We start from the raw sequence: 12,092 nt of genomic DNA on the forward strand, positions 1-12,092 counted from the left end.
CATACACATGGAAATTTGTTTCACCTGTTTTTTTTTTTAATCCATAGGTATCTAGATGTGATCGAACAAGCCCTTGTTTGTGGTAAAACCGTTCTGATAGAGAATCTGCCGGAAATGGTCGACCCAGTCTTGGAGCCTCTGCTGAGTAGAAACACAACTAAGAGAGGAAGGTTAGTACTGAAACGTTACAGTCACAGTGTTGCACTTAAAACGATTAAGGATCAAACAAATACACATACAAAGCATTAAACCAGCTCTCTAACAGTAAATGCTTTGTTTTGTTGAATCTATTTACCATGGGACTGTTGCACACCAAAAACATTTTAATCAATGTACAGTTTTTGTATCGCTGCTGATACACAAGTCGATATTCCCACAACTTGTCCCAGTGGGTCTGCGGTGTTCGAAAATAGGAGCAGATTTGCCAGATGGTTGAATCTCACTGAGCATTGAAACACCAGTAAGACATGAGTGAATGCATTATTATTGCCCGCTCTTTAGATTATAAATGAATTTGCGGCGCGTGTTCTGAATCCCTGAGGCCAACATATTGATTGGCCCCTCAAGACGGGTGATAGATGTATATTCGTGTGTTCATATTCTTTAGGTGTGATGAATATTGACCAGCCAAACCTTGGTGTAAAAGCTGAATTAAGGACAGTCATGGTTATGCATAAGGTCTCCTGTCTCCCACAAAGAGATGACCTGTATCACACTAAATTCTGTGGTAATCCATTATTACGGTTCAGCTTTAATAATTTCACAATGCAGATCGGTGATTTGGAGGAATTTGTCTGCATTCATTTTTTGAGAAACAGAATAATAACATTACTGAATCAACTTTGCACTCGTTATGATGACACATTGCATCTTGATTATTTAAAATCGCAACATGAGGTCATATGAGGGTATTTTGTATAATTTCATTATAAACCAAACTTTAAACCAATGCTGCTTGACATTTTACTTGTATACATGCTCTCTAAACTGACACTTGTTTTAAACACCCTGCATTTGGCCAATCTATCCGATGACGAAACTGTTCAAACATGACAGTATGAATAGAAAATACCTGATATTGACTTTCTGCTTTGACTTCCCTCTCAAAAATGTCTACATCTTCCTTGCTCTGATCTATGTATGAACATGAATATTGAATTACTTAACACATGTTCATTGAACTTCCTCTGAAATCCTGTCTGTTCAGACGTAACAATTCATCATAGTAAATCTGATTATAAGTTTATCCCTTGTAGATGACCCACACACTTGTTTCTGTCGATGATTAATACAACCTGCTGGGGCAGCCATGATGGATTTGGTGGGGATCCACAGCTGAAGTTCATTAATAATTGGAATGTTGTAGAGTGTGAAGTAATGAATACTAATTATTCCTTTCATGGCTGACGGAAGACTACAAGCCAATCCATCAGCAAGGACTTTAATTTGGTGGAGTAATGGTTCTATCAATAGTACATTAATTCTGGCTTGTGAAGATATAGAGTTGAACCAGACCCAGGCCATGAGGAACCTGTGCCGTAAAAATTGGGGCCTTGCCTGACATCCTCGGGGTAATTAGAGAAAAATGAAAAGCCACCAGGTTCGTCAAGCCATCGCTAATTTAATTGAAATGCAGGAACAGATAAATACTGGCTGCTGTGGTGATAATCTTTCATAATTCTTTAAAATTGTCGACAGTATGAGTGACATTTGGAGCCTGCGTGAAGTTCTTTCCTCTGTTGAGGTTGCAATGCATGAAAGTGAGAAGTTAATGGGCTCGGATGCAGAAGGGGAACAATAACTTTCAAGATACATTTGGTGTGCACTACCACAGTTCAAGTACTCGAGAGGATCATTATCATTCAATCATCCGCATTCAATCATAAGGGAAATCACCTGCACTGGTGAAATTTCTCATCAGAGTCAACTTCCAATCATCGTTAATGTTTCCCTTTCTCACTGTGAAAGTTCATTGATGGGAAGATAAAGACAACAAGAGCAAATCCCCTTCAGCAGCCGTTTTTTGCAATTAGATTTTTTGTGTTTATGTTTTCAGCAAAGTGGTGTGTGATTTGGAAAAAAAGTTCACTCTTGACCTTTTTTAAGTAAAAACAATGCAAACTCAAATCCCATGGGCTAACTTTTTCTGAAGCTTTTAATCAGTTGTAACTCAGTGGTCATGGAGATGGATCTGTAGAAATACAACTTCAGTAGCTGTAATGATTTTCTTCTTAATACTTGAACGATCTCTTGTCCTTGCAGCTCAGTTAGGCAGAAATACATTCAGATAGCTAATAAGTGGACCCTAAGTTTAAATTGTTTCGTCAAATAGATATACTGTGCCGTTAATATTTGTTTTGTACTCCCCTTTTATCTAGGTATATTCAAATTGGGGACAAAGAGTGTGAATACAACAGTAACTTTCAACTCATCCTCCACACCAAGTTGGCCAATCCCCATTTCCCTCCTGAACTCCAAGCCCAGACCACCCTTATAAACTTCACAGTGACTCCTGTGGGCCTGGAGGAGCAGCTGCTGGGACAGGTAGTGTCCCGAGAAAGGCCAGACCTGGAGGCCCTAAAGGTGAATTAGGAATTTTATGAAACGTAGACCGTTGAACCTACAGTGAAGCATTTTTATTGATTATTTGTCCATACAAAACAACCGTCCTGAATACCAAATAGAAAATTCTGAATTGGTTTGTGAACCTTTCCCAAGATGGAGCTGACCACACAGCAGAACCACTTCAAGATTGAGCTGAAGAGGTTGGAGGACGACTTGTTGAGTCGCCTCTCTGCAGCCCATGGTAATTTTCTGGGTGACATTTCCCTGGTGGAGCAACTGGAGAACACCAAGAGCACAGCCGCCCACATTCAGTACAAGGTATAAGGGGCCCATCGGCTGTGCATGCGTCTTTTTGTCATCCAAGTATTTTTCACACAACAGGCGGTGCCTCATTTTATTGCATTTTTTTGCAAATGATGTGTAGTTAGGAATATTTGTAATGAGATGGTTTTGGAGCATGACTGAGAGCCTAATAGCTCATTTTGTGCAATTGGAACACACAGGTGGTGGAGGCCAGAGAGAACGAGACAGAGATCAACGAGGCTCGAGAACTTTACCGCCCAGCAGCTGAGAGAGCGTCACTCCTCTTCTTCATCATCAATGACCTCAGCAAGATTAACCCCATGTACCAGTTTTCCCTCAAGGTGAACCCGTTACCTCTAAATTACTCTCGGGGGACAATGCTCAGAGTCCTATTTGAACAATGATATGTTGGATTATTATTATTTTTTGGGCAGTTTGTAATGATTCCTTAAACCTGTCCTTATATAGCAAAGGTTCAGCCTTTGTTGTGTTTTGCTGTCAATCAGATGCCGAGATTCAAGTCCTGTCTCTATGTATTTATTACTTATCAGATCACTGTCCTCCCTTTTGTTGTATTCCAGACCTTTAACTCTGTGTTTAACAAAGCAATGGAGCGTGCAGAATGGGACGAGGATGTGAGGACCAGAGTGCACACCCTCACTGAGGCCATCACCTATTCTGTATTCCTGTACAGCAGCCAGGGCCTGTTTGAGAGAGACAAGTTAACCTTCTTGTCACACACTGCCTTCCAGGTGAGGGACTCAGGGCCGCCTCAAAGGTGGGGCCTCCTGTCATCCTCATCAATCAAAGTACTTTTCTGCCCCCACATTAACTTCAATTAAAAGCAGTCAGCAGGACCATACGCTGCTATTGATTACCTCTCACACCATGCTCCATGACTGCTGTTCAGACAGTTGGTTCTGACAAGGGGGTTGGTTCTGATGGCATAATGCAATTATCATTCATTGCGCCAACTGTTTTCATCTTAGAAATTGTGCTGCTCTGAAGGCTGTCCTTCATGTGGCTATTTTACATTCAGAAGCACTTATTCAGCCTGTGAGTTTATACAATCTCTTTTGCCAGAGTTTTTTTCTTTTCTTGCAGTTTTCAGTTATTGTGGAAATTATTTAAAAGACATCAATACAACATGGATCATTACAAACTGCTCCTGGTCCTTCCCCTCAGATTCTGCTAAAGCGAGGCCTGATTGATGCTGAGGAATTTGACTTCCTTCTGCGATTCCATGTGGAAGCTTACAAAGTTAGTCCTGTGTCCTTCCTCTCCCCGCAGGCCTGGGGATCCATTAAGGTATGGTCAAGGCTTTTAACATATGAGATATAAAATGTTACAGAGTCATATATTGATTATTGTTAGCCATTAGACCATTAGTAAACACAATATTCCACCACTTAGAGAGGTCTGTTAAGCTTTGTTATTTGGATCTAGACCATTTCTACAATGGAGAACTTCAATGGACTGGACAAAGACATCGAGAGCTCACCGAAGCGCTGGAGAAAGATTGTTGAGTCCAGTTGTCCTGAAAAGGAAATACTTCCCCAGGACTGGAAGAATAAAAGTTCTTTACAGAAGCTTATAATCTTTAAAGCTCTTCGCCCTGATAGGATGACCTATACGATAAGGTAAGTCGATGACCAAAGAACATTTGTATTTTTTAAGTGCTGTTTATCACTGAGACTTTCAACTCTGTTTCCTGGCAGGAACTTTGTGGAGGAGAGCATGGGAGCAAAATATGTGGACGCCGCCAGGCTGGAATTTAATCAGTTGTTTGAGGATAGTGGCCCCTCAACTCCTGTATTCTTCATCCTCTCACCTGGAGTGGATCCACTGAAAGATGTAGAAAAACTAGGTACTGTGTATATTGTTGGTTGTTTGTTCATTCTGATCAGTTGGTCGGGATAATTATTCTAAATGCTCTCTGTGTAGGATTGAAGCTGGGATTCTCCATTGAGCAGGGCACTTTGCACAACATCTCGCTGGGACAGGGGCAGGAGGAGGTAGCGGAAAGGGTTCTGAGTAATGCCTCTAAACTTGGACATTGGGTCATTCTGCAGGTAGGAAGCAGTACTATTCAGTGACTATGTACATGTAGTCCCTACAGGCTGCTTTTCCAGCAAGCCTGTAATGCACCTAATGATATTATCTCACCCCTCTAAGCGAGGAAATGAACTCAATTTGGTTCAATAAAAAACATAATTGGCTAAATCAGTTCCATAAATGCCTCATTTTAAAGGAAGAAGCCTCCAGCCAAGTGAGTCACTGGAGGTTTTGTTACTAATTTGGATCATTGCAAGCCATTTTTTGAGCATGGAGCTTTTACTAATGAACACAAATATAATTATACATTTAAAACGTATCAATGTATGACATAGGTGACCTAATCTTTATGAAATTTCCATTGTTTAGAATGTACACCTGGTGGCTCGATGGCTGCCCTGTCTTGATGCTCGTCTCGAGACGGCAGCGGTTAGCAGTCACCCAAACTACAGGGTGTTCATCACTGGGGAGCCAGCACCAAGCCCTGAGCAGCACGTCATCCCCAGAGGCATACTGGAGAACGCCATCAAAATCACCAATGAACCCCCCACTGGCATGAATGCCAGTCTGCATGCAGCCCTCAATAACTTCACTCAAGTGTGTTGAACATTTCAAGTAATCTCTCAAAATGTGTAGTAGTTGATTGAAAGAAAAAAATAATGCAGTATTCACTGTAATCAGTATTTCTTAAAATAAGATAAGATAATCCTTTTATTAGTCCCACAGTGGGGAAATTGCAGGATTACAGCAGCAGTACACACCAGAGACACATAGTAAAATAAAAAAAAGTAATATAAATAAACAGTAATAAAAACAGTATGTTACATATACAGAAGAAATAAAGTATTTTTAAAAAATGTATGTATATATATATTGCACCAGTTAAAGTGATTTAAGTGTTTTTTTCTTTCTCTCTCTTTCCAGGACACTCTGGATATGTGCTCGAGAGAACAGGAGTTTAACTCAATGTTCTTCTCCGTCTGCTTCTTCCATGCTTGTGTTACGGAGCGGCGTAAATTTGGTCCCCGAGGGTGGAACCATAACTACCCCTTCAGCACGGGAGACCTCGTCATCTCAGCCAGTGTCTTGTACAACTACTTAGAGGCCAACACTAAAGTAATTTGTACCATTATTTTTAAAGATACTTCAACATGTTCTTTTCATATTATATTCATATTGATAATATTAGAAGTAAACTTTTTATTTGTTTTTAAAACTACTTTCTTAAGCTGTGTAAATGTATAATGACTGCGGGGTTTGCGATGGCATTTATGTTAATGACTGTAAGGTTAAATTACAGGTCATCTTTTGTTTCAATGTTATTTGTGAAAGATTTTCAGTTTTATTTTTTTCACATTTCTTCTCTTATAACTATGGATACACAACCTATAATTTAGCTTTATTTCACAAAGACAAAAAAATCCATTGTTGAGGTGCTGCACCGCTCACAACTCCTAATGCATTTCTCTTAGAACTCCTATTACTCCGGTCACAACCAATTATGTCTCCTAGGTATTCTGTCCTCCAAAAACGAATGTCCTTCATTATGTTAACCAAACAGTAACCTGTATGTGCGTATACAGAGAATTCATTAGGAGGGCAATGAAGCGTTATCCTAAATGTAATTACATGCAGCCAATGTGACAGTTCACAACGCTACATAAGTGATCACTGCAATTAGAGCTGATGAAGGAAGCAATTTGCAAAACAATACAGGTACAAATGATTGTAAACCTCCAGCTTTTGTAATTTGTTATGAATCACAGGTCCTTTTCTTCCTCCTTCACCCTTGTGGATCATAATCTCCTGTTGAGGAAAAAAATCTTCTGTCATACATGAGATCAGTTTTTACATTTCCCTACTGTTATCATTATAATAGAGCTCATTTTGGGAGATCATATAGTTTTAGCTTGTAGTTCCAAAAGAGGAATGAAAGTACAGAACTAATACATTTAACAGAATTAGTCTTCAAAGTATATGCTCCTAATTATTTGAATACTACATTGTTCATATATTTGCATCGTCATATCAGTCTACAGCCTATGTTTGTTATAGTCCATGCAGGTGCCATGGGAGGACCTGTGTTATCTTTTTGGGGAGATCATGTATGGAGGACACATTACGGATGGCTGGGATAGAAGACTGTGTAAGACGTATCTACAAGAGTTCATGCATCCAAAAATGGTAATACAGCGTTCATGTCGCCATGTAAGAGCAATCTATTGGTTTTGTTCTCTTTTTGTGTGTTTGGTCTTAACACAACTATTGCAAGATAAGGATATTTTAACTGGTTTTATTGTTTAATTTTCAACATCAGAAAAATCACCCAATTCAAGTGGCCCACTGTACACTCAACTACTGGTTGCATTCAATTTCACAGTGTCAACTAGGAAAAAAAACTACAAACTTGTTTTGAAATACCGGTGTTGTTCAGGTAAAGGGAGCCCTCTTGGGATATAAACCTAAACTGCAGCATTGCACTGAAAGTGTTTGGCATTGTTGATTTTCCTCACTTTGGTGATGTAATCTTTCTGTGTGCCCTATTTGTTATTTGTCTGCCAGCTGCTGCATATACGCATTATTAGCTATTTAGTCTAGCATGTGTTATTGATATATTTATTAATCGGAATGTATTTGTTTATCTCTCAAATAGGACTGATCAGTCCTCTGCCAGTTAACCTTTACTCCCAAACTCACAGCTACTGTTAGAACATTGAATTTAGGCAATCAGACTTCAGTCACTGTTGGTGCAGCAGAAGGCATGCATTACAGTCCATCACATTGTAAACTCAAACACAAGCTAAGTTTGGCTGGCAAGATTGGCAAGGGAAGTTTAAGTTTAGTATTTGTCGTCATCACCAGTTTTGCTTTATGTTAAATTGTGTTCCGTTTGTATTTTGTTTTCTTTGTTTTCTCAATATTTCATTTCCTAGTTTGAAGGGGAGCTCTTTCTGTGTCCTGGGTTCCTATCGCCTCCATTCATGGACTACAGTGGTTACCACAGTTATATTGACCAACATGTCCCATCTGAGAATCCCACTCTGTATGGTCTACATTTAAATGCCGAGCTTGAGTGCCTCACCGTCACGTCAGACAACCTCTTCAGGACGCTGCTGGAACTGCAGCCGCAGGACTCCTCCAGAGGGGAAGCAGCCGCTCAGAGCACAGAGGAGAAGGTGTTGATCCAGGAAGAATCATTACTGGGAATACATTGACCTACCAACATAAATCACCTGACTATGTATATTTTATTTGTCAGGTCAAGTCTGTCATTCAAGATATCCTCGACAAGCTTCCTGAGGAGTACAACATGGCAGAGATAACCACAAAGACAACAGAGCGAAGCCCCTACATTTCAGTCTGTTTCCAGGAGTGTGAACGCATGAATCTTCTGCTAGCAGAAATAAGGAAGTCCCTTAATGTGCTGGATCTTGGCCTGAAGGTACAGTCTACTGTGATGTATACTTAATCAATAAAACGCTCTTTTTTTTTATCACAAGTAAGATCCTATAAAATTAACGAGAATTTCTTTGTCCACAGGGAGAACTCACTATTTCCTCCAGTATGGAGACTCTGCAGTCAGCCCTGTTCAACGACTCTGTTCCAGATTCCTGGGTCAGACTGGCTTATCCCTCAACTAAAACACTGGCCCAATGGTAACTACTCCTTTATAATTGTATTTTGACTCAACTTGGAATTTAATATCTCCTTTTTATTTTGCTTATCGCGTCTCCCCGTCACACACTGCATTTCATTAAAGCAAAAGGGCTGTCAATAATTTGTAAAAATGTCTTCAAACATGAAGCCAATAGGATGAGACTTGCAGACTCCTTGTAAAGGCTTCAAGTAATGTCATACCGTGTTAATTGTTGTTTAAAATTTGTTTTATCAAGGTTTAATGATATAATGTGTAGCTGTCGAGAGTTGGACAGCTGGACTCAAGACTTGGTTCTTCCTGCAGTTGTTTGGCTGTCTGGACTCTTCTACCCACAGTCTTTCCTCACTGGTGAGATCAGAAGCCTTCAGCCAAAAAAGGCAGATGATTTAGGTGACGTGTGCAGAAACATTAATGTGCACCAGAGCCAGCAGGTATATTAACATACTGACTTTTTCCCCCCAGCTGTTATGCAGAGCATTGCTCGCAGGAATCAGTGGCCCCTGGACAAGATGACTCTGACTGTGGATGTAACAAAGAAGACAAAAGACGACTTTGGACACCCACCGCGTGAAGGGGCCTATATTCACGGACTTTTCATGGAAGGTCAGAATAATTAAATCAAACCTCCAATGCTGTACTCCATTAAGTTAAACTGATTTGTTTTGACAGTACTCTGAACCCTTGTTGGTAAAATATGCGTCTCTGTGAGTATCGACAATGAAACCCACCCGTTGTCTCTTAGGAGCACGTTGGGACACCCAGGCAGGAGTCATCTCAGAGGCGGTGTTGAGGGATCTGACTCCCGCCATGCCGGTGCTGTATGTGAGGGCCGTGCCTGCTGATGAGCAGGAGCTCAAGAATACTTACGAGTGTCCGGTATACTGCACGAAGCAGCGAGGGTCCACGTACGTATGGACCCTCCACCTCCGAACCAAACAGCCTCCTGCCAAGTGGATTGTAGCTGGAGTTGCACTGTTGCTGTCTGTATGAGACATTCAAGGAGCAGGAGTTAAGTATTTGTAATATCTATTAGGGCTTTCACTGCGCTATTATCGTGGCCAAAATAATTCACAATAACGATGGTATTGTCGAGGGACAATTTTGAAGTATTTACAATAATAATTGAAATGTTTTGTTTATTGTGTTTTAGAAAATGAATTACTCATTTGTGTGTAGAGCATTATCATACGGTGTTAACATAATATAAATATTTAATTTTGTTAATATCACTGTTATTGTCAATACCTGTATTTGGCGACACCCCTAATATCTACTGAAAGTATTATGCAAACAGTGTTAAAAACTTCTTTAAAAGGAGGTGTATTTTCCTATTGAGATAGTATTTCATCATGTATCGCTTTGATTTAGCTTTCTATTATGTTTTTTTATTATTACTAATCCAACAGACAGAATTATTCAGTTGTATTGTTGCTGTATCTAAATTTGGGTCAAACGTGAAAACACTGACCTTGTAGTCTATGAATGTGTTTTAGATATCAAGATAATGGAAATGAGGAAGTGGACATGCATGTTCAGCCAGTGCTGAACCTGTTGTCTGTGTGCGACACTGTTGAGCCTCCCTCTCCCTCGAGATGGTTCAGTCTGGTCATGATTTGTTGGGAGCTTATGTCTCTATTTTAGACCATGTAATTCTGGATAGGGAGCATATTTTATTGGAAGGTCAAGATTAAAAAAGCTTTCTGGCTGCCCTCTTCTAACTGAATGATACACAATGTCGTCTGGAGGGTTCCCGGACAAAATTCCCAGGAGATGATGTGCATGCTGGCTATTGACTTTTAAATGAGGTGCATTTGACATTGACCTTTTGTACGGCAGAGGCAGAATACTAACAGACGAGTGTAATTCATTCAGCCGGGCCGGTTGAAGAAACCTATTCAAAGACACTGATAGCTTTCTCTGAGAAAGCAACACATTAGATGACCCATCCTTTATCTGCCTGCTCTCTGTTAGCATCTGATTGACTTGATACAAACCAAATAAAACCTTTAACTTTGAATGAGTCGAAAGAAACACAGTCGTTTTTATCTAAAATGGTATCTCTTTTAAACAGATTGAAGTGAGGTTAATGGAAACTGAGAAGATGTTCGGATTAAAGTTTGACTGTGATAATGTATGTATACTGAAGGAGTTGTGCATAATTCATGTGCTGTTAAGTCCCTTGTGTGTCACAGATATGGTAAAATATTGGGGGAGCTCCAGAGTAAAGGCTTGGGATCATACAGCACAGAACAACACGGGGAAACAAAGTAAGTCAAAGAAAAGGCGCTCGGAGAGAATTTGGTGTAATTCTGAAAAGGAGATGGAACAACCTTTATTTAACATTTATTCATTCAAAACAAGCTTTTTTGGAGCGTTCATTATTCTTAACATCAGTAAACACACTGTGTCAGAGATCTTTGGATATTAGCGGAAATTTGCTCAGGAAGAGACGGGGCAGGTGCAATATATCTGCTCAGATAAACAAGTGACATATGATGTACAAATTACAGCCATTCTGTGTTTTTGTGCGTTTCTTTTTGGATACAAATCAGCACTCTTATCTTCTCAAATGAGATTTTCTCCAACGCTAATAGCTGCTGTGTTGCTCTTAATTTCTCCCTGCAGCCCAAGTGGCTGCAGACAGTCATGTAGGATGGAGGATTGATTCTGTGTTTTGTATTGCACGGGGGGGGAAATGAAGAACCAGTCTTCCTGTAGTTTCTCTTCATCTGCCCTCTCTTCCTCTCATTAGCACGCCACAGCAGCCAGCCAGTCATTTGGTGACAGGGAAATGATACAGTGCTGGCAGTGTTTGGGAGGAAATGGCAGGGTACAGGGCCCGGCGCAGCAGGAGTCGTGCCACAGATAGTCATGTTAAAGGCCAAGCAGGACACCTGGTTAAAGTCAGGGAGGGCATCTGGGTCGTACCTCCGCCTCACACTCACAGTAAGAACGACATTGCTTACCGATGGTTTTGTTATCCGAAATATTTTACAGAGACCCCACGTTTTTTTGCATTTTTAAACGTTCTTATCAAGGGAAATACTGTGCAATGGCAGGACAAGACAGAATATATGACATAGCTTAGTTGCCTACAATACTATAAATGCACAACAATTATAACTAAAATCAGTGTGCAATTTTAGAATTGTTTTTCTTCTGAAAGACAATTTTAGATTGTCAGAGCCTGATTGGGCCACTAGGGGCCACTGTGGCCCAACCTCCTCATTTCCTGCACACTTTATGCTTTGTGACTGTATTGCTTGTTTCTTGGTGACTTCATTTAGCACAATATTATTTCGTAGAATATGCCACGTATCACAATATAAACCAAAATGACTAAAGGCATTCCAGTGGTTGACTAAAACGTCCAGTGGTTGACTAAAACGTGTCGTACTCGTGCTGCCACACAGAGGCAGTGAAGCTTCGGAGACAGAGATGTCTAATATATAATTATAGTTCAGATGCACTCATTTAATGTTGAAAGGTGATCATGAATATTATTTTCTGA

General features: G+C 40.2%; 1 protein-coding gene across 6 annotated transcripts in view; it reads left to right on the forward strand.

Moving 5' to 3' along the window:
* si:dkey-233k19.3 (dynein axonemal heavy chain 11) overlaps positions 1-12,092 on the forward strand; it is a 43,660-nt gene that overhangs the window by 26,681 nt on the left and 4,887 nt on the right. For 3 of the 6 annotated variants that reach the window (XR_011077195.1, XR_011077197.1, XR_011077196.1), the window contains exons 65-84: positions 48-170; positions 2,379-2,583; positions 2,719-2,883; positions 3,069-3,209; positions 3,450-3,620; positions 4,054-4,176; positions 4,315-4,508; positions 4,587-4,735; positions 4,813-4,940; positions 5,293-5,520; positions 5,848-6,039; positions 6,979-7,107; positions 7,857-8,099; positions 8,183-8,365; positions 8,464-8,579; positions 8,817-8,929; positions 9,044-9,184; positions 9,324-9,589; positions 10,757-10,848; positions 11,334-11,527. Coding sequence is in view for 2 of the 6 variants with exons in the window: in XM_068569500.1 (XP_068425601.1) it covers positions 48-170; positions 2,379-2,583; positions 2,719-2,883; positions 3,069-3,209; positions 3,450-3,620; positions 4,054-4,176; positions 4,315-4,508; positions 4,587-4,735; positions 4,813-4,940; positions 5,293-5,520; positions 5,848-6,039; positions 6,979-7,107; positions 7,857-8,099; positions 8,183-8,365; positions 8,464-8,579; positions 8,817-8,929; positions 9,044-9,184; positions 9,324-9,571 (2,992 nt within the window). In the remaining 4 variants the exon portion in view is untranslated. Of the gene's footprint in view, positions 1-47; positions 171-2,378; positions 2,584-2,718; positions 2,884-3,068; positions 3,210-3,449; positions 3,621-4,053; positions 4,177-4,314; positions 4,509-4,586; positions 4,736-4,812; positions 4,941-5,292; positions 5,521-5,847; positions 6,040-6,978; positions 7,108-7,856; positions 8,100-8,182; positions 8,366-8,463; positions 8,580-8,816; positions 8,930-9,043; positions 9,185-9,323; positions 10,599-10,756; positions 10,849-11,333; positions 11,528-12,092 lie in introns of those variants that run through there. The other 3 variants (XR_011077198.1, XM_068569500.1, XM_068569501.1) reach the window with 3 other exon arrangements.

Source organism: Clinocottus analis, unplaced genomic scaffold (assembly GCF_023055335.1).
Source record: "Clinocottus analis isolate CAN_PGR_092001 unplaced genomic scaffold, fCliAna1.0.p SCAF_9, whole genome shotgun sequence".
Lineage (NCBI taxonomy): Eukaryota > Metazoa > Chordata > Actinopteri > Perciformes > Cottidae > Clinocottus > Clinocottus analis.